The 23149-nt window shown below is 35.5% G+C and overlaps 1 protein-coding gene across 1 annotated transcript in view; it reads right to left on the bottom strand.

Annotated features, from left to right (window-relative positions):
- Window positions 1-1317: 1317 nt before the first annotated feature.
- Window positions 1318-23149, bottom strand: part of LOC129939623 (uncharacterized) — a 48320-nt gene continuing 26488 nt past the window's right edge. Inside the window, exons 2-4 of the mRNA XM_056047742.1 lie at window positions 18160-18301; window positions 17949-18047; window positions 1318-1682 (exon numbers count right to left, since the gene is read on the bottom strand). Of these exons, the coding sequence (XP_055903717.1) occupies window positions 1612-1682; window positions 17949-18047; window positions 18160-18301 (312 nt within the window). The 3' untranslated portion in view covers window positions 1318-1611. The remainder of the gene's footprint in view (window positions 1683-17948; window positions 18048-18159; window positions 18302-23149) is intronic.

Genomic DNA, 23149 nt, shown 5'->3' with positions numbered 1-23149 from the left:
CTGTCATTAGCAGCTGTTATTTTTACTCAAAATAATAGTTTTGAAATCGAAAAAAAATAAATCTATCGCGGAAATGCTTACACAGCCTTTAATAACCAATGGGAATCCCTCCAAAAGCAAATGTATTTTGCTGTTGAGCTGTCAGACAAAGCAAATGTTCAGCAAATTTGAACTAGAACTTCCGTTTGGAGTCACAATACGTAACATTACGTACTTTTCCTAACGATTGTCAAATGAAACGTGAGGTCGAAATATAATTGCGATAGCATGCATTAAATTTGTATTTCTAAACTCGTAAACGTCAGACGAAGCCGAATCTGAAGCGTGTTTGTGTTTTAGCCATAAACGTCACGATAGTTTTATTTTGTAATAGTCAACGCTTCAAACTATGTAACGTTGACAATGCGTTGACAGAGCCAAATTGCATTTTTTTTAAACGTCAAAAAGTCGATGCGTTGACCTTTACATTGACAGTCTAGTTGTAGCTTAATACTCCTACATCAAGGAGTGCTCTTCAGTATAACCATTCATTTAAATTATTAACCTAACTTAAAAACCCTTTTGATTCTCTTGCATAAATTCAGTTAAATTTATCAAAAGAACAATACTTATGTAATAGAAGTTATAAATATTATGCATTAAATTTTTTGTTTATTTTATCCATCAGCACAAGTTGTAATAGTTATTTGTATCTGTTTTTTTCCTTTCTTAAAAAACCTATAAAAAAGTATCTAGAGAGAAAAAATGATCTACAAGTTGGAACGAATAAAAAGTAACAAGTTTCATTTTAAATTGGATCAAGATTACCTTACCTGCATTTAAATATGCTGAGAGGTATAGTGCACTCTTTATTTTCCAGACCAGACATGGCTGGAGTCTCAACCTCAAGCTTAACATAGAGTAGTATCCGTTCCGTTCCGTGAATAGTGCCAAAGATGTAGTTAAGAAGAAAAATATGTATAAATAAATACACACCATCATCAGGCCAAAGAAGTAACCTCCTCTTTAAGCCAGCAAGCAACTTGTGTGCTCCCCTCTGGTACCTATATTGCATTGCGCTGAAAGCCAATAATGTATTGTAGATTGCACCAGCCTCCTTTTGGTATCTTAAGATCTTTTGGATTCATGTTTTTTTCTTTTCGTTTTTAGAAAAAAATCTTTTAAAAAACGAAGAAACGAAATTACAATATCAAAGTGCATGATTGCTGTTAAAACATACTTCAATCTTGATGTGCAGTGCATATAAAAATGCCTGCAAACATGTTTAACACTTCCCAGCGGCTATTTAGAAATAAATACCAATTCATCGCTATGATGTTAAGCTTCTATATGTACATGTTTTTTTTTCTTTTTATTATTTAAATTAAATTGGACTTTGAGCAAGCGTACTAAACATATTCGAGTATGCGCTACCTTGCGTTACGTTAACATTTTTTAAATTCTTTAATTTTTTTTTTAAGATACAACCAATTATATAGGAAAATAACACTAGAATACTTGTTATACGTTTTATATGTACAGAGGTTGGTTAATTTAACTAAATTTTTGTTTTATTCAATAACTTAATAACTAATCAACATACATAATTATTTAGATATAAAAGATAATGACTTAGAAGTATCGGAAAAATTGACTGTTGAAGTAATCTAACGATGGTTGTGATGGTGTTTCATAGTATTGACCTGAAATTAATTATTTTTAATTATTATGGAGCAAAATTCAAGATAAAAAATAAAGCAATTTAAATTAAATTAATATGTTACAGTGCTGAAATGCATTTTATGGAAATGTAAGCAAATTAAAAGAAAAATACTTTGAAGTGAAAAAATTTGCATGGTGTTAATTTAAAATAGACTATATTACAAGTACTTTATTTCAATTATATGAATATTACGTTTTATGTATTGGTAGCACTGGCATTTGACATCTGTCAAACTCAGCTGTCATTCTAATTGTCATTATATAGTGTAAATGTTGGTCACATGCTATAATGGACAGCTTAGCATTCTAGTAACACGTTGACATTTTTTTTTAATGTACGCACACTCAAGGGGATTGAATACCCTTAAAATGATTATACACAGAGCGAGTAATTAGGAATGGAGGATAGGATTCGAAAGGAGATACCGATGCATATTGGTTTTGAATGCCTGCACATTGCCATGAGTGGAAAATATCGAGTCTGGTAAAGCATTCAACATTCGTGTAGTACGACTAAAAAACATCTCTGTACTTTACAGTAAGACCTAAAATGGGCTCAAGGGTAAACTGATGGTCATTCCTAAAAGAACTAGTATTACGGTTGAATTGTTTGTTTGAATTGTTTCATTGTGGCATGATGGTTAGTGCGTTGGACTATCATGCCAGAAGTCTTGGGTTCGATCCCTGCCTATGCCATCTTTTCACGGCAATGGACTGTTGCGCCACCCAATTTATTTATTTATTATTGCTTAGGGTAAAGCAGATCCCGAGGCAGCTTTTGCTTGTTACCCAAGGGAATGGAAGGATGGAGTTATTGTAAAGTTACCAAAGAAAGGAACCTTAAAAACTGTAAACGCGGTATCACAGTTCTGTCCGTTTTTCCGAAGTTAATGGCAACTATTATTCTCGAGACGATTAAGTCCAGGATCGAGTCTACCCTCAATAGGCACCAATCGGGGTTTCGCAGTGGTCGACCACATCAAAACCTTGCGAATCATACTCGAAGCGAACAATCATCTGAGTACCAATCACCGCTGTACCTGATGTTTGTAGATTTTGAGCAGGCGTTTGGTCGGGTCAATCGTGAATGCATCTGGAGATCGCTTATTGCGCGAGAAATCCCTGAGAAAATTGTCGCTGTTATTAAAGAATCGTACAACAACGCAAGGTGTTTTAAGTTGCACAACGGACAGCTTTCTGACTCCTTCGATGTGCGTCAAGGAGATGTCTTATCACCAATTCTGTTTTTGTTAGCGATTGAAGATGTGATGACTGCCACGGTGGGTACAAATGAAAGACACGGTATCCAATGGAGTCTGTTTGACAAGCTTAGCCACATTGATATATGTCTCATGGCAAACAACACGGCAGGCTTAAATCAGATGTGTCATTCGCTGCAATTGAATGAAGAGGTGGCTGGCTTAAGGACTAACACAAATAAGGCCAAATTAATGACCACGGGCCAAAGCATACAAGTTATTCTAAGGCAAGGGACCATAGAGGAGGTCGAGAAGTTTAATTGTCGGGGAATTTTTATACCTCTGGATAGCGGAACGGGCCTGGATGTTAACAGTAGAATAAACAAAGCCCTCTCCTGTGTGGAATTCTAGGAAAATATCGCTACGCACCAAGTTGAAACTCTTCGAATCCAACGTCAAATCAGTGCTGTTATATGCTTCTGAAATATGGAAATGCTCTGCCAACATCTCGAGTGGATTACAAGCTTTAGTTAGCCGTTGTCTGCGCTCTATTCTGAAGATTCGGTGGACGCAAACCATATCTAACGTTGAGCTGTGGAATAGGACCGGATAGAAAAAATTGGACGTAGACAACATGCAACGGAAATGGCTTTGGATAGGCAATACACTGAGGAAACTTGACGACAGTAAAGTAAAATAATTCGTCCAATGGAATCCCCAGGGTAATAGACGCGTTGGAAGACCAAAGACAACTTGGAGGTCATCAGCTTTGAAGGAATCTCGGTATTAAGGTATTCAATCGTGGCCACAGCTGAGGTGAGTTGCAGTAAATCGGGATAGGTGGAAGGATCTTGTTGCTGCCCTATGCTTCAGGAGGAGTTAAAGCACTGCTGTACTTGCAGCCGGACAACATTTGTTGCTTATGGAAGTAGCATCGTCGGAGAAAACTTAAACACTTAGCAGCATTTTTGGCGATGTCAAATGTGTGATCACTTAAAAACAAGTGGTTTGTAATACACATACCTAGCCCTGATAGCTGTTCAGTCTCCTCGATTCAAGTACCACTCATGGACAATGGCATTGAGAGAAGGTTACGCTTTTGCGTCAGTAGACAGCATTGAGTTTTCGAAGCATTAAATTCTAAACGGTTTTTGATTCCCTATTGTACATTGCTATCAATTTAGTGGGTAAGAAGTTTCAGACAAAAGATCATTTATAAAAATAAGAAAGAGCGTCGGAGACAAAACGGAATCCTGAGGAACACCAGAGTTTATTTCGTGGATATCAGGTTTTAATCCATCCAAGTTACTTGAATTGATAGGTCCGAAAGGTAATTTCTAACCCAAAAAAGAAGAGTTTCATCAATACCAAAAGCACGCATTTTCGATAAGAGAGCTTGATGCCAAACTGTATCAAATGCCTTTGAAATATCAAGTGCAATAATCTTACTTTCTAAAAAAAGATGTAAAGATTTGCTCCACTGTTCGGTGAGATAAACCATGAGATAACTAGTTGACCATATTGCTACAAAAGCCATGCTCCCGGTCATTAAGAAGCTTCCGTTCTTCAAGATATTTCTTCAGCTGAAAATTGATCAGCGTTTCCATGACCTTGGAAAGAAGGAATGTAAGTGCAATTGGACGATAGTGAGGAAGATTCGCCTTTTTAGGGACAGACTGGACAAAAGCCATTTTTGCATCCACTCGGAAAGAGACCTGTAGAATAGGGCAGATGGAAATGCATACGCAGTGGTTTTGCCAGCGTTGAAGAACACCTCTTGAGAACAATAGCGGGGATACTCTCCGGGCCAGTGGATTTGTGAATGTCAAGGTCTTTTAGCACTCTCGCAACAGCACGAGTGCGAAAGAAGATTTTGCACCGTAAGCTCGTTTACGCTCTAAGAACAAGAGGACTCATGACACTCATCGGTAGCGTTGCAAACAGCAAACAGTGCTGCAATCAAATTGGCAATAAAGCTCACATAGGGAGTATGATTGTGGACGAGCGTTGGAACCGAAGATGACGTGGTGGACGAGCTTTGTTACATAGCAGTGTTTTTTTGCCTTAATTTCTGTTCATGGAAAAATTTAGTTTGTCGAATATGACCGTTGCAGGTCTTTCTCGTTTGTTTGAACTTATTCTGGTTTGCCTCAGTGGGGTTGGCTTTATAAATCTGGAAACTTACGTCTTTGATCTTAATAACCCCTTTACAGCTCGAATCAAACCATGAGTTTTTTTTTGGGTTTGATAGATTTTACCCTATTTGTAAAAATATTTCTCATTCCACGAAAAATTAAGTTTGTAATCATATCTGCAGTGGTACCCACGTCACTATCGAGGAAGCATGGTGACCATTACATTATTAAAACTTACTACTAAAGTATTCATTCAAAAGTAACCATTTTTTGCGCATTACGATAAGATAAAGGGCTTCATAATGGCCTACTAAAAATAGAATCGTGAAGAAATTGAAAGAAAATAATAGTCTAACTGATGTGGTAAAAGGCCTGTGCGTATATATCATCGAAATTCACGCTCGAAAATATTACTAATGCGAATGAAAATTTTCCTGATTATCCGAATTTATCGATTCTCCGGTGTTTAAAAGGGTCTTATACCGCCTTTTTAGCTGACAATTGAAACACATTTGATTTATGGCTTTGTGCGTGAACATTTTCCTAGTCACGTAATTTCACGTTTTGCTAATGTTGATTCTATTCTGTGAAGAATTTTGTTCACTCGAATAATCATCGCAATGGGTATTGCTTTAGGAGTGTAGTTTTCAAGATTTAAAAGCAATACTTTTTTTTCTGGGGGTGGCCTTTTTGACAGCTATCACTTGTTTTTCATACTGGTTTGCCATTTTATAATGAATTTATTTACTTCTGAACAAAGTTTGCAAATGATGCAAAGTTATTACCAAAAAATGGCATTAAATTTCATACAGCCAACGAAACATTCAATCTATTGAAGGGATTTTTGTAAGCGCATTATCACACGTTAGTATACGCCTGTGGCTTCCAAGATCGGGCAATTTAACACCGCAGTCCATGTTGAGAGCATATAAAGACCGTTTTTCTAAACTCTATAACGAGGAAGAGGTATCTAATAAAATATGGTCAGAAAAAAGCATACCCGCTAAGTGGAATCTCAGCATAGTTTGCCCAATACCCAAGAAAGGAGACTGTAAACTGCACTAACTACAGAGGCATCAGTCTTCTGAATATCAGTCTCCTTTCTGTCGAACTATGTGAACGTCTGAAGCCGTTTGTCAACAACCTGATAGGTCAATATCAATGTGATTTAAGACCAGGGCAGTCCACCATTGGCCAAGTATTCATATTACGGAAAGATCCCAGATTTCAAGGGACTTTTTCATCATCGCTCTGGAACGAAGGGTGCAAAACTCAAGGGTCAACACTAGAGCACAATCTTCCAAAGGGCAGTCCAAAAACTTGGATAAGCCGATGATATTGACATACATAATTGGAAGATCAAATCAAATGTGATGTCAGTGGAGCATTTTGAGGATTGCGACGGTAGCGGAGAAGATGCATTTAGTGTTCAATGAAGGTAAGACCAAGTATATGCTATCATCACAAAAGAACATTGAACAACGACGTTTTGAACAAAACGTCTCCATGGACAACTACAACTTTGAGGTACTTAAGGACTTTGTCTACCTAGGCACCGCTATAATTTAGAAAACGACACCAGCGCTGAAATCAAACGAAGAATAATTCTTTTAAATAGGTGCTTCTTTGGGCTTAGTAGGCAATTGAGTTGGAAGTCCCCTCTCTCGAGCATCTAAAGAGTGACGTAAGACACTCATCATTCCGTTCTCATTTATGACACTGAGGTTTTGACCTTCTTAAGCATGAGAGCATCTTAGGACATTTTGAGATAAAAATTATTCTGGTAATTTTTAGTCCTGTCTGCATAAATGGAGAGTGGTGGAGAAAATACAACGGTGGGCTGTACAGCGACAACGATCGGGTCAAAAGAATAAGATTCCAACGACTTAGAGGGCTAGTTCTTGTAGAGCGAATAGACAGTGAAGGAAGACCGGAACTCAGGTGGTACACACAGGAGGAGTGGACCTCAACCAACTTGGCTTGTGAAACTAGAGCCAGTTAGCTAAAAATAAAGCTGGCTGGAGACGCCTGTTAGTTAAGGCCCAGGCCCATCATGGAATGTCCCCACCCCACCTTTGAATAAATAACTTCGTAAATTAATGAACCAGAAATGAAAACAGAATGAAAACACAGATAAAGTAAAAGTATTTCAACTTAAGTTGCTGTTTTTGAAACTTCATTCTTTTGTTGAAGTCATTTTTAAAATCTTAACAATTGTCTCCAATAAAGTGAATGCTGAAGAAAGAAGTAGAATATAAGTCCTTTGGCCCACAATAACACTTTGATAAAAAGGATGGATGTAATAAACGCTGATAAATTTTTTTATTGGTGCACTTTTGTAATAACAATATTTCCACTTAAACAAGAATTCAATTAATTGTATTATAGAGTTTAACAATATAAGGTTCACATTTGAAGCGTTCATCTTTTAACGCTTGAGAAGTAAAAAATAATAACATTGTAGAAATTTAACAACTCACACTCTAACACCACTGCAGCATTGTTAAAATTCACTACAAAAAGTGTTGAACTTTTTCCCAGATTTGTAAGAAAAGTTTCCTGAATGTTTTTGACCACCAATAACTTATGCTCTATAATCCATTTCTGAAGTTTTCGAGGACGTAAAGCAGCAACTGTGTGACATTTTTATGACATTCCTAAAATAACACTTCTGTCATTAGCAGTTGTTATTTTTTTAAAAAGTTTGTTTTGGTTTATCGTGCAGTAAAACATATGAATTCTGAAATTGAAAAAAATAAAACTATCGCGGAAGAAGTTTAGCCTATCGTATGTATGTTGAGCTCATGAAGCAAGAAGCGCAGACTGAGAGACGTTGTTGGGTCCTCAATCTTAATGCGACTTTTTTGGCCATGTCAAAGTTCTTGCTTTACCTCCTCGTAGTCGCCCCCGGGCAATGATTTCTGTATCCCAAAATACATAAGTTAACAAAAATTGCAAGGGCGAAGTTTCCTGACTCTCTAGGATAGGTTACGGAGATTAGCATTCTTCGTAACTGAACACCAAACTGAAGTTACGTTGACGACTTTTGGCTATTGTACCCGAACAAAGATTGGTTTTTGGAATGTGAGGACGCTTCTAGACGCAGGAAGTGAAGGTCCGCACAATGCCAGATTCCTACAAATAGAGAGAGAACTTATGCGGTACAGGATAGATATCTTAGGGTTAAGCGAAGTGGGATCGGGCAAATACAAGTCACCGTCACGTAACACTGTACTGCTTTACTCTGATCGTGATCCAGGAAACGCTCCAGAAGCTGGAGTTGGGTTACTTCTTACAAAAGCGGCAACCAGAAGCCTTATTTCATGGCCCTTTGGGGAAAGGCTTATCAAAGCTAGGTTTCAGAGTAGAGTACGACCCGTCGCCATTATACGGTGCTGCGCACCAACGGAGCTCACATTTGATAAAGAGAAAAAAAGCTTTTGTAGTCAACTGGGATCCGTCTAAAATAACACTCCCAGCGGAGTTATTATTTTGGTTATGGGAGACCTCAATGCTAAGGTTGGCAGTAACAACAACGGGCTCAAGGAGTCTGCAATTGCAATGATAATGGTGAGAGGTTCAATGACTTCTGCAACGCCAATAGAAGCAGTCTCTTGGATGTACAAAACAGAAGAGGCGCCGACATGGGACTTGCCCGTGACCACCACTTAATGATAGCTACCGTAGATTTCGTACAGCTACAGTTTGAAGATATAACGCGAAAATGATCAGCCTTGAAACCCAACCACCCTATCAAATAAATATTTTCTCGCAACCGGTGGAAAAAGTGGAGAATAACTGTATCAGCTGTAGTACCCGTCGCAAATATAGTGCTTTGGACTGTCATGCAAGGGGTCTTGGGTTCAATCCCTGCCTGTGCCACCTTAATTAAAAAAAAAAAAAATAATTTTCGCGGGTACTGCGTCTTGCGAGGAATTGATAAATCCTTCAAGAGTAATTCTTGTCATGAAAAAGTGCTTTCTCAAAGTTGCCGTTCGGATTCGGCCTACAATTATTGTAGGTCCCTTCTATTCCTGATAACAGTACTCGCACACATAGGAATGGTTGAGAGTTGTAAGTTACTAGTCTGCAAACCTTCGTAAATAGATGTCTCCGTAACATCCTAAGGATTTTCTGGCCAAACCGTATTTCAAATGAAGTTCTTCATCGAAGGATAGGCCAAGAACCTATAGACTCGCGTAAGTGGCAATGGATTGGAAATACGCTTTCAAAAGGTAACGACTCCATTGCAGGCCAAGCAATGCAGTGAAATCCGCTCACACAAGAAGGAAGAAGAGCTGGATGACCAAAAAGCACATGGCGTAGGACAATTGAGGTGGAATCAGCTTTACTAGGCAAAAGTTGGATGAAGCTAAAACACATCTCCGTAAACCGTAAACGATGGCAAGTCGGCGTGGTAGAGCCCTTATGCTCTTTAAGGGGTTCCCAACGGACTTAACAGGTCTAAGGACCTAAGTATTAATAGCAAACACGTCAATATTCAGTGCCCACCAGAAGCTGGTTCGGAATACTACAATTATAAGGGACACCATTCGATAGTTCTTCTGGCCACTGTTTTCATAAAATTCCCTCTTCCCAGTCGACTTCCGACCTTCCATTACATGCTAGTTGATTCAACTTTTTCCTTAAAACCATATTCGATGCGGTCGTTCCCTGGAAAACTACTCACGATTAAGAAACATAATTTTAATAAAACGCTTCCTCGAGCTCAGAGAGTTATTGAGAATGCTTTTGGAACACTAGCAGTTGAGAATTTTAAGTATTTTAAGCCTACAAATGCAGACAACATCGTAGAGGGCAGTTTTGTGCTGCATAATTTTGTCAAGCTAAACGATTCAGCCAAAGCTGAAGCGTGTTTGTGATTCAGCCATAAAACTTTTCATATTCGTTTTTATCTTTTGCAACCATGCTCCTATTGGACTTCAGTGATTGAGTATGATAAATCTTATTGAACTCAGTTCTCTTCATTCCAAAACCTATTGGTCCTATTTCTTGGTTTCTGCAAAGATCTAATTTCTTGAAACTTGTTTTTATATTATTTCCTGATTAATTCCATTCACCAAAAAAGGGACTCTTTAAGGGTTTTCACTTGTGGTGGTGGATGCCTTGACTAAACTCAATAATAATGAACAGGTGTTTGGTGAAATAGTATCACAACATCGTAAAGCTAATGAATTTGTTGATTAACTCAACTTTCACATGTTAAGGATTATAAAGCCATAAATAATCATGATACACCTTCTAACTGTACACAATTACTTTATTGTAACCCTACTTTTTGTGGTGTCCATAAAAATCCTTTCGGCTCTTGTTGCACGATATTGGTTTAAGCGAGCTTATAGTCAAATGTTAAGATTGTGGCTAGAAGGGCACACCGTTATACATTACATAACCTCTATATCCCGCCATGTTTCTCTCTCTATATATATGTAACTGTATAACTTCTGTTTGTGGTTTACCAGTGTGTAACCGAGGCTGCAGTTGTGAGTTGCGGACGCATGCTACCTCGAAAAAGGCAACAAGCAAAAGAAATTGTGTAACACATTTTTCAATTTCACCCTCTCTACTATAGCAGCAGAATATAACTGCAGCACACAGGTTGGACTTTCCGCGGCTGCTAAATTCGCGCTAAGACCGCGTTCCACCGCGCTGCTGCGCTGCGTCAGTATCGTCATCGCGTCGTAGTCGATTCGGGAATGGTTTCATTTATTTTATTTTTATACCTTGTGTTTTACGACATTTTCTATTGGAAATATCTGAACCTAGTTGATGCCTCACTGCACAAGTGGGTAAGACAAAAAGTCCGATAGGTACTTTATTGTATTTTTAATTTTCAACCAAGCGGAGGGGAAATAGTACATATCAAATAATTAGTTATTTAAACTTGCATTGTATACGAATACCACCGAGCTTGTGATGGCAATCAAACAAGGTCGTTAGGTTTAAAGGCTTTAGAATGTAATTTTAATTATTTCAAAGTTATATTGACACCAATCACTGGACAGTGTTAAAAAATGTATTAATTACTTCCCTGATAGACATACATGTATAAATATTTTAGGTGAATACTTCTAAGACATTACAAAAGTTGTAAAATTGTTAGAATTGTTAAGCTATAAATAAAGAATTTGTCTTTATTATCATTTGGATGGTTAAGAGCTTATCGTTGCCCAAGTGATGAGCACTTTAAAAGACAGTATCTTTAAGCAAACACCTATTATAAGACCCCGTGTTCCAAAAAAAAAGATTTAAGGCAGAAGCTAGACGGTTATCTATTTTTGCGGGAACTCGAAGAACTTTTGGAATTTAGTGAAAAATTTGAAAAGGTAAAATGTTTAAAATCCACCCCAAGTTGTCCCGCATGCTTTTGACCATTTTAAAAAACTGTTTAACCCAATTCATGAAGGAAACAACTTTCATTTTGTACATCCGGATATTTATAATGAAGTTTTGGACAAGAAGTAGATGCAGAAATGAACAAAATGAAGGATACAAGAGCGGCAGGCTCCAATGAGGAATTTTTTAAGTATGGAACCGTTGAGTTAATAAGCAATCTTACTGCAGTTTGCAACGAGGTGTTGGGAACAGGCATGATTTCTCAAGGAATTAGTGAATCAATCATTTTTCAGATCCACAAAAAAGGAAGCTGATCTGTGATGTCGAACTATCGAGGAATATCAGGCATTAGACAAGGTTGTACGATGAGCCCAAGTCTTTTTGCTCTCTTTATCCAAGATTTAGTCGATTTCTTACCTGTTGGTATCGAACACGCTTTAGAATTAATTAGAGTAATCTTGTTCGCTAATGATATTGTGATTCTCGCGTCATCTCCGGAATCACTACAGCCTATGATAAACAGAATTTTTGAGTACTGTACAATATGGAATCTAACATGGAAAAGCCCAAGATCATGATTTTCAAGAACGGAGGAGGTAGAAACTTCCTCAATGAAAAATCGAACTACAATGGTGAGAATATATAGAGATTGTCAAAGAATTCAAATACCTTGGAGTGAATTTGACAAAAAATTTAAATATTGAAAGGCATCTGAGAGAAAAGCTTAGAAGTGTAAAGGCAGCCATTAGCGCTTGGAGTAGGTGTATCTCAAACAAAAGTATCGCACAAAGCAGTAAGTACACTGTTTTTAAGGCAGTAGTAGAATTAATCTTGTTCCATGCAGCTCAAGTATGGGGAGCGAAGCAATATGAAGATGTGGAAAAATTGTTAAAAGAGTCTTTTTGCTTACACCAAACACGCCGAACTATATAGTTATGTTGGAAACGGGACTGCAGCCACTCTTTGTACGAGCACTTCGAATGCAGTGCTCAAAATCATGAATATCGATAATTATTGGTTACCGAAGATGTGACACTTCAAACTATTCGAGAGAAGTCAGGATGGCATGCAGAATGGATGAAACTAGCTAGGCAATGTGACATGGACCTTATACATAGATACCTTTGATTTTAACTACTGGAAAGAGTCACTGTATCACCTCATTGCAACAGTTGATGATATATTATGGAGAAAATGCCTTAATGAAGCAGTTCTGCACAGAGCAATTTACAGTTAACTCAATCACAATTCGAAGAGGAGATTTCGATGATTGTAAGGCTGCGTGGTGAACTATCTAGAGATGTAACTTTCAACAGAAATGGTTTGAAGTTTAGTATCTTAAAGCAAGGAAGAAATCATTTTCGCTTCTTAAGCTCTTAAGAAAATGCACAGAAGAACCACTGTTTTCAGAAAATGTTTATGCGGCTGCCAATAAGCATTTCAAGCATCTCTTCTTTTTAAAAAGGAAACAATATGAACAAAACACACCACGATTCTCAACGCTTCCACATTACTGAGCCCCATTCTTCACAGATATACTACTCGATTCATCTTGTACATATTTCGAAGTGGAGAATGTTAATTATGATAACGTGAAAGTAGGAGCTTTCATCAGACGACCGAATGCCAATGGAGTTTAGCTGGATTTTTGTCTGCACTGACCGAAGAATTCAGCAGGATATTTGAGACGGTAACTGTTCCCGATAGCTTCAAAAGAGCAATACTATATCCGCTACTTAAAAAAGGTGCGAACAATAACCCTGAGATTTTACCGGGGTATTTTATTATAAATTTCCTCGGTTGAGCTGTTTGGTACCCTGAGATTTAATAGGTTGACGTAGTAAGTTGAAGTAAGAACAATACTTAATAAGTTTCAAGCTGATTAAAAAATAACTCGACCTTAGATCAATTATTCTCCTTGGTCAACATTGAAATAAAAGCTTTATGCATTTTTCTAAGATGTTTGCGCCGAATTTGATTCGATTTCACTATAAGTACTTTTTTATAAGCTTTATAAAATTGGAGTTACACATTAGGAACACATTTGTAACAGAAATAAGCGTAAAGCAAGGATGTGTATTGTGGTGGTGCAAAATCGTATCATCACCTCCTAGTGGCGCCCGCTGGATAGCCGAAAGGTGAACTAACGACGAACGTTGGATCCATCGGATCCAGAGCTGTGTTACCTGAGCTACATACCGTAATCAAGACGCAGTCAATGGTAAAAACCAAAAAAGGTAGTTACTAAAATTTAGTCGGAAGAAAGCATGCCCGACGAGCTGACCTTAAGCACCATCTGCCCGATGCATAAAAAAGGTGACCGCCTTCTCTAGGCCAACTACAGAGGCATTAGATTTTTAAACATCGCGTACAAGATCTTGTCCAACATATTATGCGAACCCTTACCAATGTGGCTTCAGGCCTGGAAAATCTACCATCGACCAAATTTTTACTCTACGCCAAATCCTGGAAAAGACCCAAGAACACAACATCGAAACACACCATTTGTTCATCGATTTTAAAGCAGCTTATGACAGTGTAGATAGGAACGAACTATACCGTGTCATGTTGAGTTTTGGTATGCCTAAGAAACTGATACGACTTATCAGGATGACGCTCGTGAAAATGCTCGCTGCTGCGTCAAAATTTTAAGAGACTCGATCGAAACCTTCAAAAGCACCAGAGGCTTTCGACAAGGCGATGCGCTGTCATGTACGAGTAGCTGCTTCAATATTGTTCTTGAAAGAGTGGTGCGCAACACTAACGCCAACAACTTGGATATGCAGATGTCATTGACATTATGGGAAGAACAAAATGAGCAGTGACGGGTGCCTTCTCTAATATCGAGTCTGAGGCGAAGAAAATGGGTATTGACATTACCAAGGACAAAACGATGTATTTACTGTCGTCAGATAGAGTCAATTCACACCGTAGACTTGGTCAAAATGTGACAATTGACAGGTATAACTTCGAGGTGGTTAACGAATTTTTAACGCGGAGATCAAACGCAGAATTACCCTTTCTAGTCGCTGTTTCTTTGGGCTAAGCAAGCAGTTGAGTAATAAGGCCCTATCGCGAAGCACCAAAGATACACTGTACCAAGCTCTAATCATCTCAGTTTCTCTCTATGGTGCAGAGCAATGGACCCTCTCCGAGGCGGATGAAGGATCTCTTGGTATCTTCGAGAGGAAGATCTATGGTTCAGTTTGTGTCGACAGGCAAAGTATCATCTAGCGGAGAACATTTGATCAGGAGTTATACGAGCTGTACAGCGCCTTGTCACTGGTCAAAAAACTGCGTGTTCAACGCTTAAGATGGCTAGGGCAAGTCGAGCAAATGAACATCGTAGCTTCAGCCCGTAAGGTATTCAACGCCAAACCTGAGGGAACAAGAAGCAGATGCAGGCCTCATCTCCGGTGGATTGATCAAGTTGAGACCGACGCACGTCAACTTAGTATTCAAAACTTATTACTTGAGGCCCAGGAATACAATGCGCTGTAGCGTCAACTAAAGTAAGTAGGTAAGGATGTGTATTGTGCACCTTACTCTTCATCCTATTTATAAATAATATCGTGGAGGCAGTCGGAGAAAGAATAGAGTTTGAACGAACACAGGTACCAAAGCTTATATTCACTGATGACATTGTTTTTCTGTCTGAATCTGTAGAAGCGAATGATTAGCCGCTTTGAAAGATACTTCGGCATTTGCAATCTGTCAGTTAATCTTGAAAAATCAAAAAATATGATCTTCAGAGATGGCGGTGGTGGATATTTACGAAATGAAGACTGAAAATTTAAAGGAGAATTGTGCGGGAGTATAAATATTTATATGTGCTGATCAACTCAAACTACAACATGAAAAAACTCTTTTATTTAAAGGTTGCTGAGGTGGAAAGTGCTATTTTTGCATTGATCGCTTATTTTTTGCAATTGCAGTCTCCATATTGTTGTATGGTGCGCAAGTTTGGAATTAATTTAAGTTTGAGAATGTGGAAAGATTTATGAAAAAGTTTCTTTAACGAATTTTTCGATCTCCATTCTTCATTTTAAAACATTAAAACCAACATTGTTTTTAGATACTCTTAAATTTCATTTTCGAATACACATTGAAAGTGTGGTATACAGAAGAGAAAAGGCTTCCTAAACTAGGCTTCCAAAATATGCGAGTTTATTCAAGATTAGGTCGAATGAAGTCTTTGCAAATTATACCTAGGTCATAAGAGGTGAAAAATGTCTTGTATCGTCGAAGAAAACCTAAACACTTAGCAGCATTTTTGGTAGTGTCGTCTTTTGAAGCATTAGATTCCACATGGTTAATTACTGCTGTCGAGATCGGAATTTAATGGGCTTACCACACGTTTACATTGAAGTTCCACAGCCAAAGAACAAGGATGTGAATCTAGAAACGAATATGAAAAGCTAAAGTTATTGTCGTCAGAGAAACAGTTAAATGTATTAGAAGTGGCTGACAAGAGATCGTTTATGAATATAAAGGAAGAAAGTCGGAGACAAAGGGACCCCTGGGGGACACCAGTATTTAATTTGTATTGAACTGTTAGAAAGGTAGTTCTCAATCCAACGAAGAAGAGATTCATCAACACAGGCACGCATTTTAGAATAAAACTCTATAAAATGCTTTTGAAATGTATGTTTATGAAATTTATGAAAAATACTTTAATAAATACCTTTAATTAAATACTTCCATGCATATGAAAGCCTTAACACTTATCTTCGATAGTTTTAAAAAAGTGGTATTGGAAAGTATATAAATTAAAATTCAAAAAATTGTATTATTTCCTTTTTGATTCTTAATCAATTTTGTTTGCATGGACTTAATTCTTATACTTGAAGCGATTTCTGATAACAAAAAGTGTAAACTACTTATAGCATGCCTTCCACAAACTCAGTTCAACCATGAGACAAATAGTTAATTTTTTCTTTCACGATTCAAAACTATCTGGACTGTACGAGCATTCATTTTAATATGGTATATTTTTAAAAGTTATCAATAGATTCTAATTTCATTGTAAAGAAGAAAGTACGACAGTAATGATGCAAAACAATACGATATATATAAAAAACATAAATATTTTCTTCATAAAATGTTCAATGAACAATTTGCATATTCACGCATTTCATTTTTACGGTAATAAAGTAATAGGTTTGCATTATTGTCCGAGCTAAAAATGAACAAATTATGATTTTTCGATTAAAATCCAAATTCAGTGAAGATACGAAGTTTATACTGGATCTTAAAAAGTTTAAAATCTAATGTTTAGTGTCACTTATTGAATTTCTAATTCCGAAGAACAACCAGAATCCAAAAAACTTCGTTTGCATCAACACATCGAGCTACAACATTAAAATTGTCAGTTGTTCTCGAGTGATGCACACGATTTCCATTGTTCACGTCACTATCGTAATCAATGACTTCAAATGTGTTCACCAGCTTCATAATTGCCGGCCTAACGAAACGACGAGGACCCGAAATTGCTTTAAATTTGCATGCGAGCTTTGGCTATAAATATGTTCATGATCTTCGTAGTAAATTCAAAAAATTTCAATGCGTTCAAATTTAAGTATTGGCTAAATTCTTACTTTTAAAATGCTCAGCGATAACAGCTTCAAAATCAACCTTCTTATTGGAAAAACCTTTTCTTTTTATTTTTTAGTTTTACTTTGGGTTTTTTTTGAAGCGTTGATATTCGATACTTACAAATATTTAAAAAGAAAAAGGTACACTCCAATTATTCAACTCTATGTACCTTAAAAAAGTGTTTCGTATTCATCTATAATAACTGTTACATTAAAATTATTACGCGTAACAATATGGAACTCTCCAACACCATTTTTTTGGGGGAAGGGGATTCAAATTGGGGGTAATTTTGTTTTGGGTACCAACTCCAGATATTTATTTTATAGTGCATATTTTTCTAGCCTTTTACCCTCTACTTATATAGTTTACCTTTATTTCACTTCCAATTGTTTAAACTATTGGGTAAATTTATAAATCAAATTTAAGAGTTATTATAAAGTGCTAATTTTCAAAATTTTGTGTGCCAATTGATTAAAATAAAAAAATACGTACAATACTAAACTTCAAATTTATTTTTTTACTTAATTGTTTAAATTTTGTATTAACTTTATTGCAGTTTTCTTTTCTTTTGCAAATGGAGTATAATTTATAACAGTGATATTAATATTATTATACGTGCAAACACAGATCACAAACATTCTCTTATATAAATATATATGTATATAAAATAATTAAATATGTATTTTTATTTCCATTATATGTAGGAAGTAGGTACTAAGGGGAAATAAACTAGAGGATTGTTTAACTACATTTTATGTGCAATTGTGCATAATTAATTAATAATAATTATGTGTGCATTTATGCAATTCATAAATAATTATAACAGTGCATAAGGTTACCATAATAATAAGAGGGGCTTTTACATGTTATGAGGTATCATCTTATGTACAATTAATCAATTAATTTATATTAGTTCGGGAGAAAATTAATATTAAAGCAATTTCTTAAAAAGCTTTATTACTTTGGGAAGGTGGCACGAAACCAAAACCTGATGCACCTACAACAACACCACTGGATTCCATTGGACCATCACGGGGAGGTGGAGGGAACACAACTGGTCCTATAAAATTAAAAAAAATTAAACGAATATAATAAAAACATTTACAAAAAAAAATGAAATGAGAACGAATTAAACTATTTAATGTATATGAATCAATAAAAAGATATTTTACCTCTGTCTTGTCTTGCGTCTCTGATTCCATTACCACTGAAATCATTTGGAATTGCGTTCAGTGAAAATCTTCGGTCGAAACCACCGAAAAATTGTCCAGAAACAAGAGAGATTGACATGCAGATGGCAAAGAATACGGCAAGCTGGAAAAAACATAAAACAAAAAATTTAAACAATCAACTAAATTTTACGTACAAAATCAATATTTAAACAAATTGTATCTATAAAATAACTTATTACCCTTCTAAGAGACACATATATGTGTATTTGCATGATATTTTTCAAAATCAAATAAGTTTTAGTTCAAACTTCGTACAACAAATCACACAAACAAAAGAGCTGATGCTCGAACTCGAAAATAGAAAACTATTCAGTTTCGAGTAATTTAAGAAAATATGTTCGTAGTTTCAATATACTGCATGTAATCTATACCATTTTTAACAAAATTTTCCCCCAATACGCGCTTTTTAACTGTCAAAAAATCAATGAAAAAAGTACATTATTTGAAAAGAATCTAATGCATTCATCACTGTCACTCCAAAAATGTCAAAACAATATGTGTAAATTATTCCCTCATCTAAAACAAAAGTGTTTCAAAATTGTTACATTTTTATCTAACAAAAAGAATTCATCCGATTTAAATACAGTACATACTTTGAAACAAATTCGATCTACTTTGCATATGTAAAACTAACGATTTGGTGAAGAAAATGAAATAATGAACTTTTTTTTCTACTACTACGGTCGCCGCCGCCACCGGTCCAGCCAATAGTCAACGAATCGTGTTCAATTTAACCTGAGAGTTTTATATATGTATGTATGGGAACTCAATAGAGGAAAAGAAGAAAAAAATATTTTTCATAGTCAAAGCTGTCAAAGCAGCCAGATAGTCGTGATCTAGTCGACCATTATCATCATCCAACTGAAACCTAGGTACCGAAGATAGAAAATCAAAGTGCAATGTGTTTGTGCTACTTTTGTGCTACAATCTGCTGCATCAAGTGGAGTTTGAATTTTTGTTTTTATTTCTTACTTTATGCAAATTTATGTGTATGTTCACTTGTAGGCATGCCAAACCCATGGGAGGACATTAAGCGCGTAGTATAGAGTGTAGCCTATATTCTACTAGCCTACATTTGAATGACGACTTCCATTCAACTCTGATGGTTACCTGTAAATCAAAAATACAGCACAAACAAAAAGAAATAAATAAGACTTGTTTAGTTTGTTGAGTATAAGGAAGTCTTATTTGAAGACAAGATGAAAACAAACAAAAATAAAAACACAGCGCCACCACGCCAGAGCCAGCAGCAACGATTTCGCATTGAATTGCACGAACTTTTGATGTTTAAATTGCCGATAATCAGTGTCGATTAATCAGTTTGACTGCAAGAGAGACTTCTGTGTTATAAGGTCTTTGTATATGGTAAACTAAGACCTTCCTCTTCAATAGCAACTTTTACACAATTAAGATTGTTATCAATTTTATCAGGGGTATAATAAACGTCTTTGAGCGTTGCGGTTAATGCTCTAAACTAAAAGTAGTTTTATAATTTAACTTAGAGCCTTTTTATGGTTTATTGGTTATATAATAAATTTGCTTATAGCCTGATTTTTAAAATTTATTATTTTAAATTAATTTTGTAGGTGTTATAAATTATGTTTTCGACTATTTTAAAATACAACAAGGAATTTGCATATACCATAAGTCAAACACTAGTTAAGTGGTTTTTTGAACTTTTGAACAGGTTGGGTATTCTTTTCCGTAAACATATTTTGAATGAATATAAGATTTTCATATGCATATACGAGTACTACGAGTATAATTTACATTAATATGGAGTTATTTATTGCAGAACAAGGAATACAAGGAAAAAGAATTTAATTATTAGACTACTGCATTTCATTCAAGGTGATTTTAAGTTTAAGAACTTAACATTATTTTTAGCATCGTATTCCTTTTAATGGCTAACTTGTTCAACTGATTTTTGTTTTTAAGTCAGTTTATGACATTTAAGATCATTTCTTCACATTATCAATCAGGAGTGCCGGGGAATCAATATTGCCCATTAACAATTGGTGAGCAAATAATATATCAGCGTTTTTGCGTCTAATATATAAGGGCTGCAAACCTATCAGTTTTAGTCGATCGGCAAGTTGGATGTGTCATCCCAGGGGAGGCCACGTAAGGCAAATCGAACGAAACGTCTTTGAACATTTTCAATTCTGAGTGAATGGTTTTCATAAAAGGGAGACCATACTTGGCATGCATATTCAAGATGAGGAGGACTTGAGAAATATTGTAAAGTGTTTTAATTACATAGGGGTTGGAAAATTCTTTTGATCTTCTCTTAATAAAACCAAAAAGATCTATTAGCTTTATTAATAATTTTATCAAAATGGGAATGGCAATTCAAGTGTTTGCCACACATAATACTAAGATTTTTAATAGAATCGAGTCGGGGTAGAATAAGGGTTTGCAATGGAAATAAACGGAATCATAAACCAGGCTTTCAAAAAGTTTCGCAATAGGACTATAAACGTTAATTTCATTTTTAATGCCTTGTTTATGAATGGGAAATATAAATTAATCTTTTCATATATGAGAAAACACACCTTGGGAAAGAGAGAGTTCAAAGATTGCTGTTAGAGGCTTTGACAGAGGATGTATACATTTTTTTTTGAACAACTGATGGCACGCTATCAGGACCAGGGCTAAAGTTTTTTTTTTGAGGCTAACGATCTTAGTAACAAAAGTAGTGAGGATCAGGATCATGGAGAAGTTCAGTATAAGATTTGCTAAAGTATTTAGCAAATAGATTTGTTTTAGTTGTTGGATCTGAGGAGATTATGTTGGATAAAACCCATTGAAGGTGGAAACCCATTTGATTTTCGTTTGACATTTAAAAACTTGAAAAATGCCCTTGCATCAGAAAGAAGGTTTATTTCCATTTGGTTAAGGTATTCGTTATAAAAGCATTCCCTTAATTCAGAGAAAGAATTTTAAGCGAGAAGATAATTGTTGTGGTCAGTATCAGATTTGGACTATAAAAAGATCTTCCAAAGTTTGTTATGAGTATTTCTTAAGCTACGGAGCTCTCTGTTGTACCACGGGAGAGAAGATGTGAAATCTTTTTTGTGAGAGGATGCTACTGATTCTTTAAAACAGTATGAAAGAACCAAATAAAACTAATTTGTAAAGGACTCTACGGCTGAGCTAAGAAGATTGTTGATTTTGGAGAAATCAGCCATACGAAAATCATAGCAATAATTCTCCATTTCAAAAAAGTTTTTTTTTCAAATTCAATGGTTTAGGAGAGATTAAGATGAGGATGATAGTGATCCAAGCTTGAGAGAAGGTTTTTTTCTTTATAATAAGAACAAATCGTTAGGTTGCACTTGTTCAAGCAGATTTACGAGTAATGTTATAAGGGATGAAGGGGACCTACAGTTTTAAGCCGAACAGGTTATTTGAAAAAGCACTTTTTATGACAAGAATTACTCTTGGAGAATTTATCAATTCTTCGCAAATGCCAGTAGCCGTGATAAAACTTAAAATTGCACAGACAGGCAATCTCTGATTTTATTTTACCAACAATTTAACTCAAGGGTTACCTGGTGGGCAAAATGTTTGTGTTATAAATGCAACCGAATAATTTTCTAGATCACTTTTTAAAATTGACCGTGTTCGAAGGATATAAACATTTATGCAAGACCGCTTTTTACAATTCGATAAGACTAAAAGCTGTTCGGTCTCCCTCATACCACCTTTGGATAGTGGTTATGGTTAAAGAACAGACTGCTTCGCTTTAAATAAAATTTAAATAGCATTGAATTTTCAAAGAATTTATTTATTTAATTATTTATTTCATAAATTGATCGAAGATCTGCTGATTACAAAATTACTAAATAAGGACTGAATATCATTGGATTTAAGTTACTCGTATTCCACACATTGAGGAAAAGATGAAGAATTTCTTTTAGAATTCAAAAATATCCAAAAAGATTTCGAATTATGTTTTATATTTGATTTAATATCTATAATATAATGTCTATATAAAAACTTGTTAAGAAAATCAAATTCTTCTCTTAACTGAATACTGCACGATCTTCCGAAAAATTTGTTACTTTATAATGCTTAAATGCATTATTTTTAGCATTCTCTAATTTTTGTATCGTTTTGTTAAACCATGGAAGCTTAAACGTCTTTTTAATTTTACAAGGTTAGAGTTTTCCTATTCGATAAGGCTGTCAAGGTCAGAATTTGGCGAGCTTATTATACACTTTGATCTATGATCTTAATTAATATCCAAACTATTATATTTTCTTTGAAATTGTTTTCGTAAAATTCAGGCAAAAGAAAAATAAAGGACTTTTCATTTCGACTATGAGGTTTTATTTTGTCACGTTTAAAACTGATTAATGCTTTAATAACGTGTTAAAAATGTCCGATCTTGAAAAAATGTGCCAGGCTAATGAAAAACTGCTGCAGTACCTACATATAATGTTAACCCACCGTTGTTGACTTCTCATCGAACTTGTGACACCAAATTTTACTTTAAGATTTTATTCTTTTGAATGATCATTAACAACGTTGTATCTTCGCTGTTTATGTCTTTGAAGTACATCAAAATGATCCGGATTTTCATCCAAAATTATTTTAGTGATAATGTCTAATTTTAAAATGCGAGAACGTTAAGAATGACTATTGCAAATGGTGCTATGTTTGGACCTTACTTATTCAAAAACAAGGTTTTCACAACAGGACACCAAGATCTTGTGATTTAAAACTTTAGACTGTTTTCTTTAGGACAGGTGAAAGATTAAGTCTATGTAATTCAAATTTCAAATTTAAATATTCATTTATTGCAAGTAATCATTATACATTTTTTTAAAAGCTTTTATGAATTTTTAATTGGCTTAGCCGTTAGCTCCACTGATTAGTTTAAAATATTTAAGTATAAAATTGAACAAGTACTATGTAATCGTAT

The sequence above is a fragment of the Eupeodes corollae genome, chromosome 1, assembly GCF_945859685.1.
Source record: "Eupeodes corollae chromosome 1, idEupCoro1.1, whole genome shotgun sequence".
Classification (NCBI taxonomy): Eukaryota; Metazoa; Arthropoda; class Insecta; order Diptera; family Syrphidae; genus Eupeodes; species Eupeodes corollae.
This window is presented reverse-complemented; position numbering and strand designations above follow the sequence as displayed.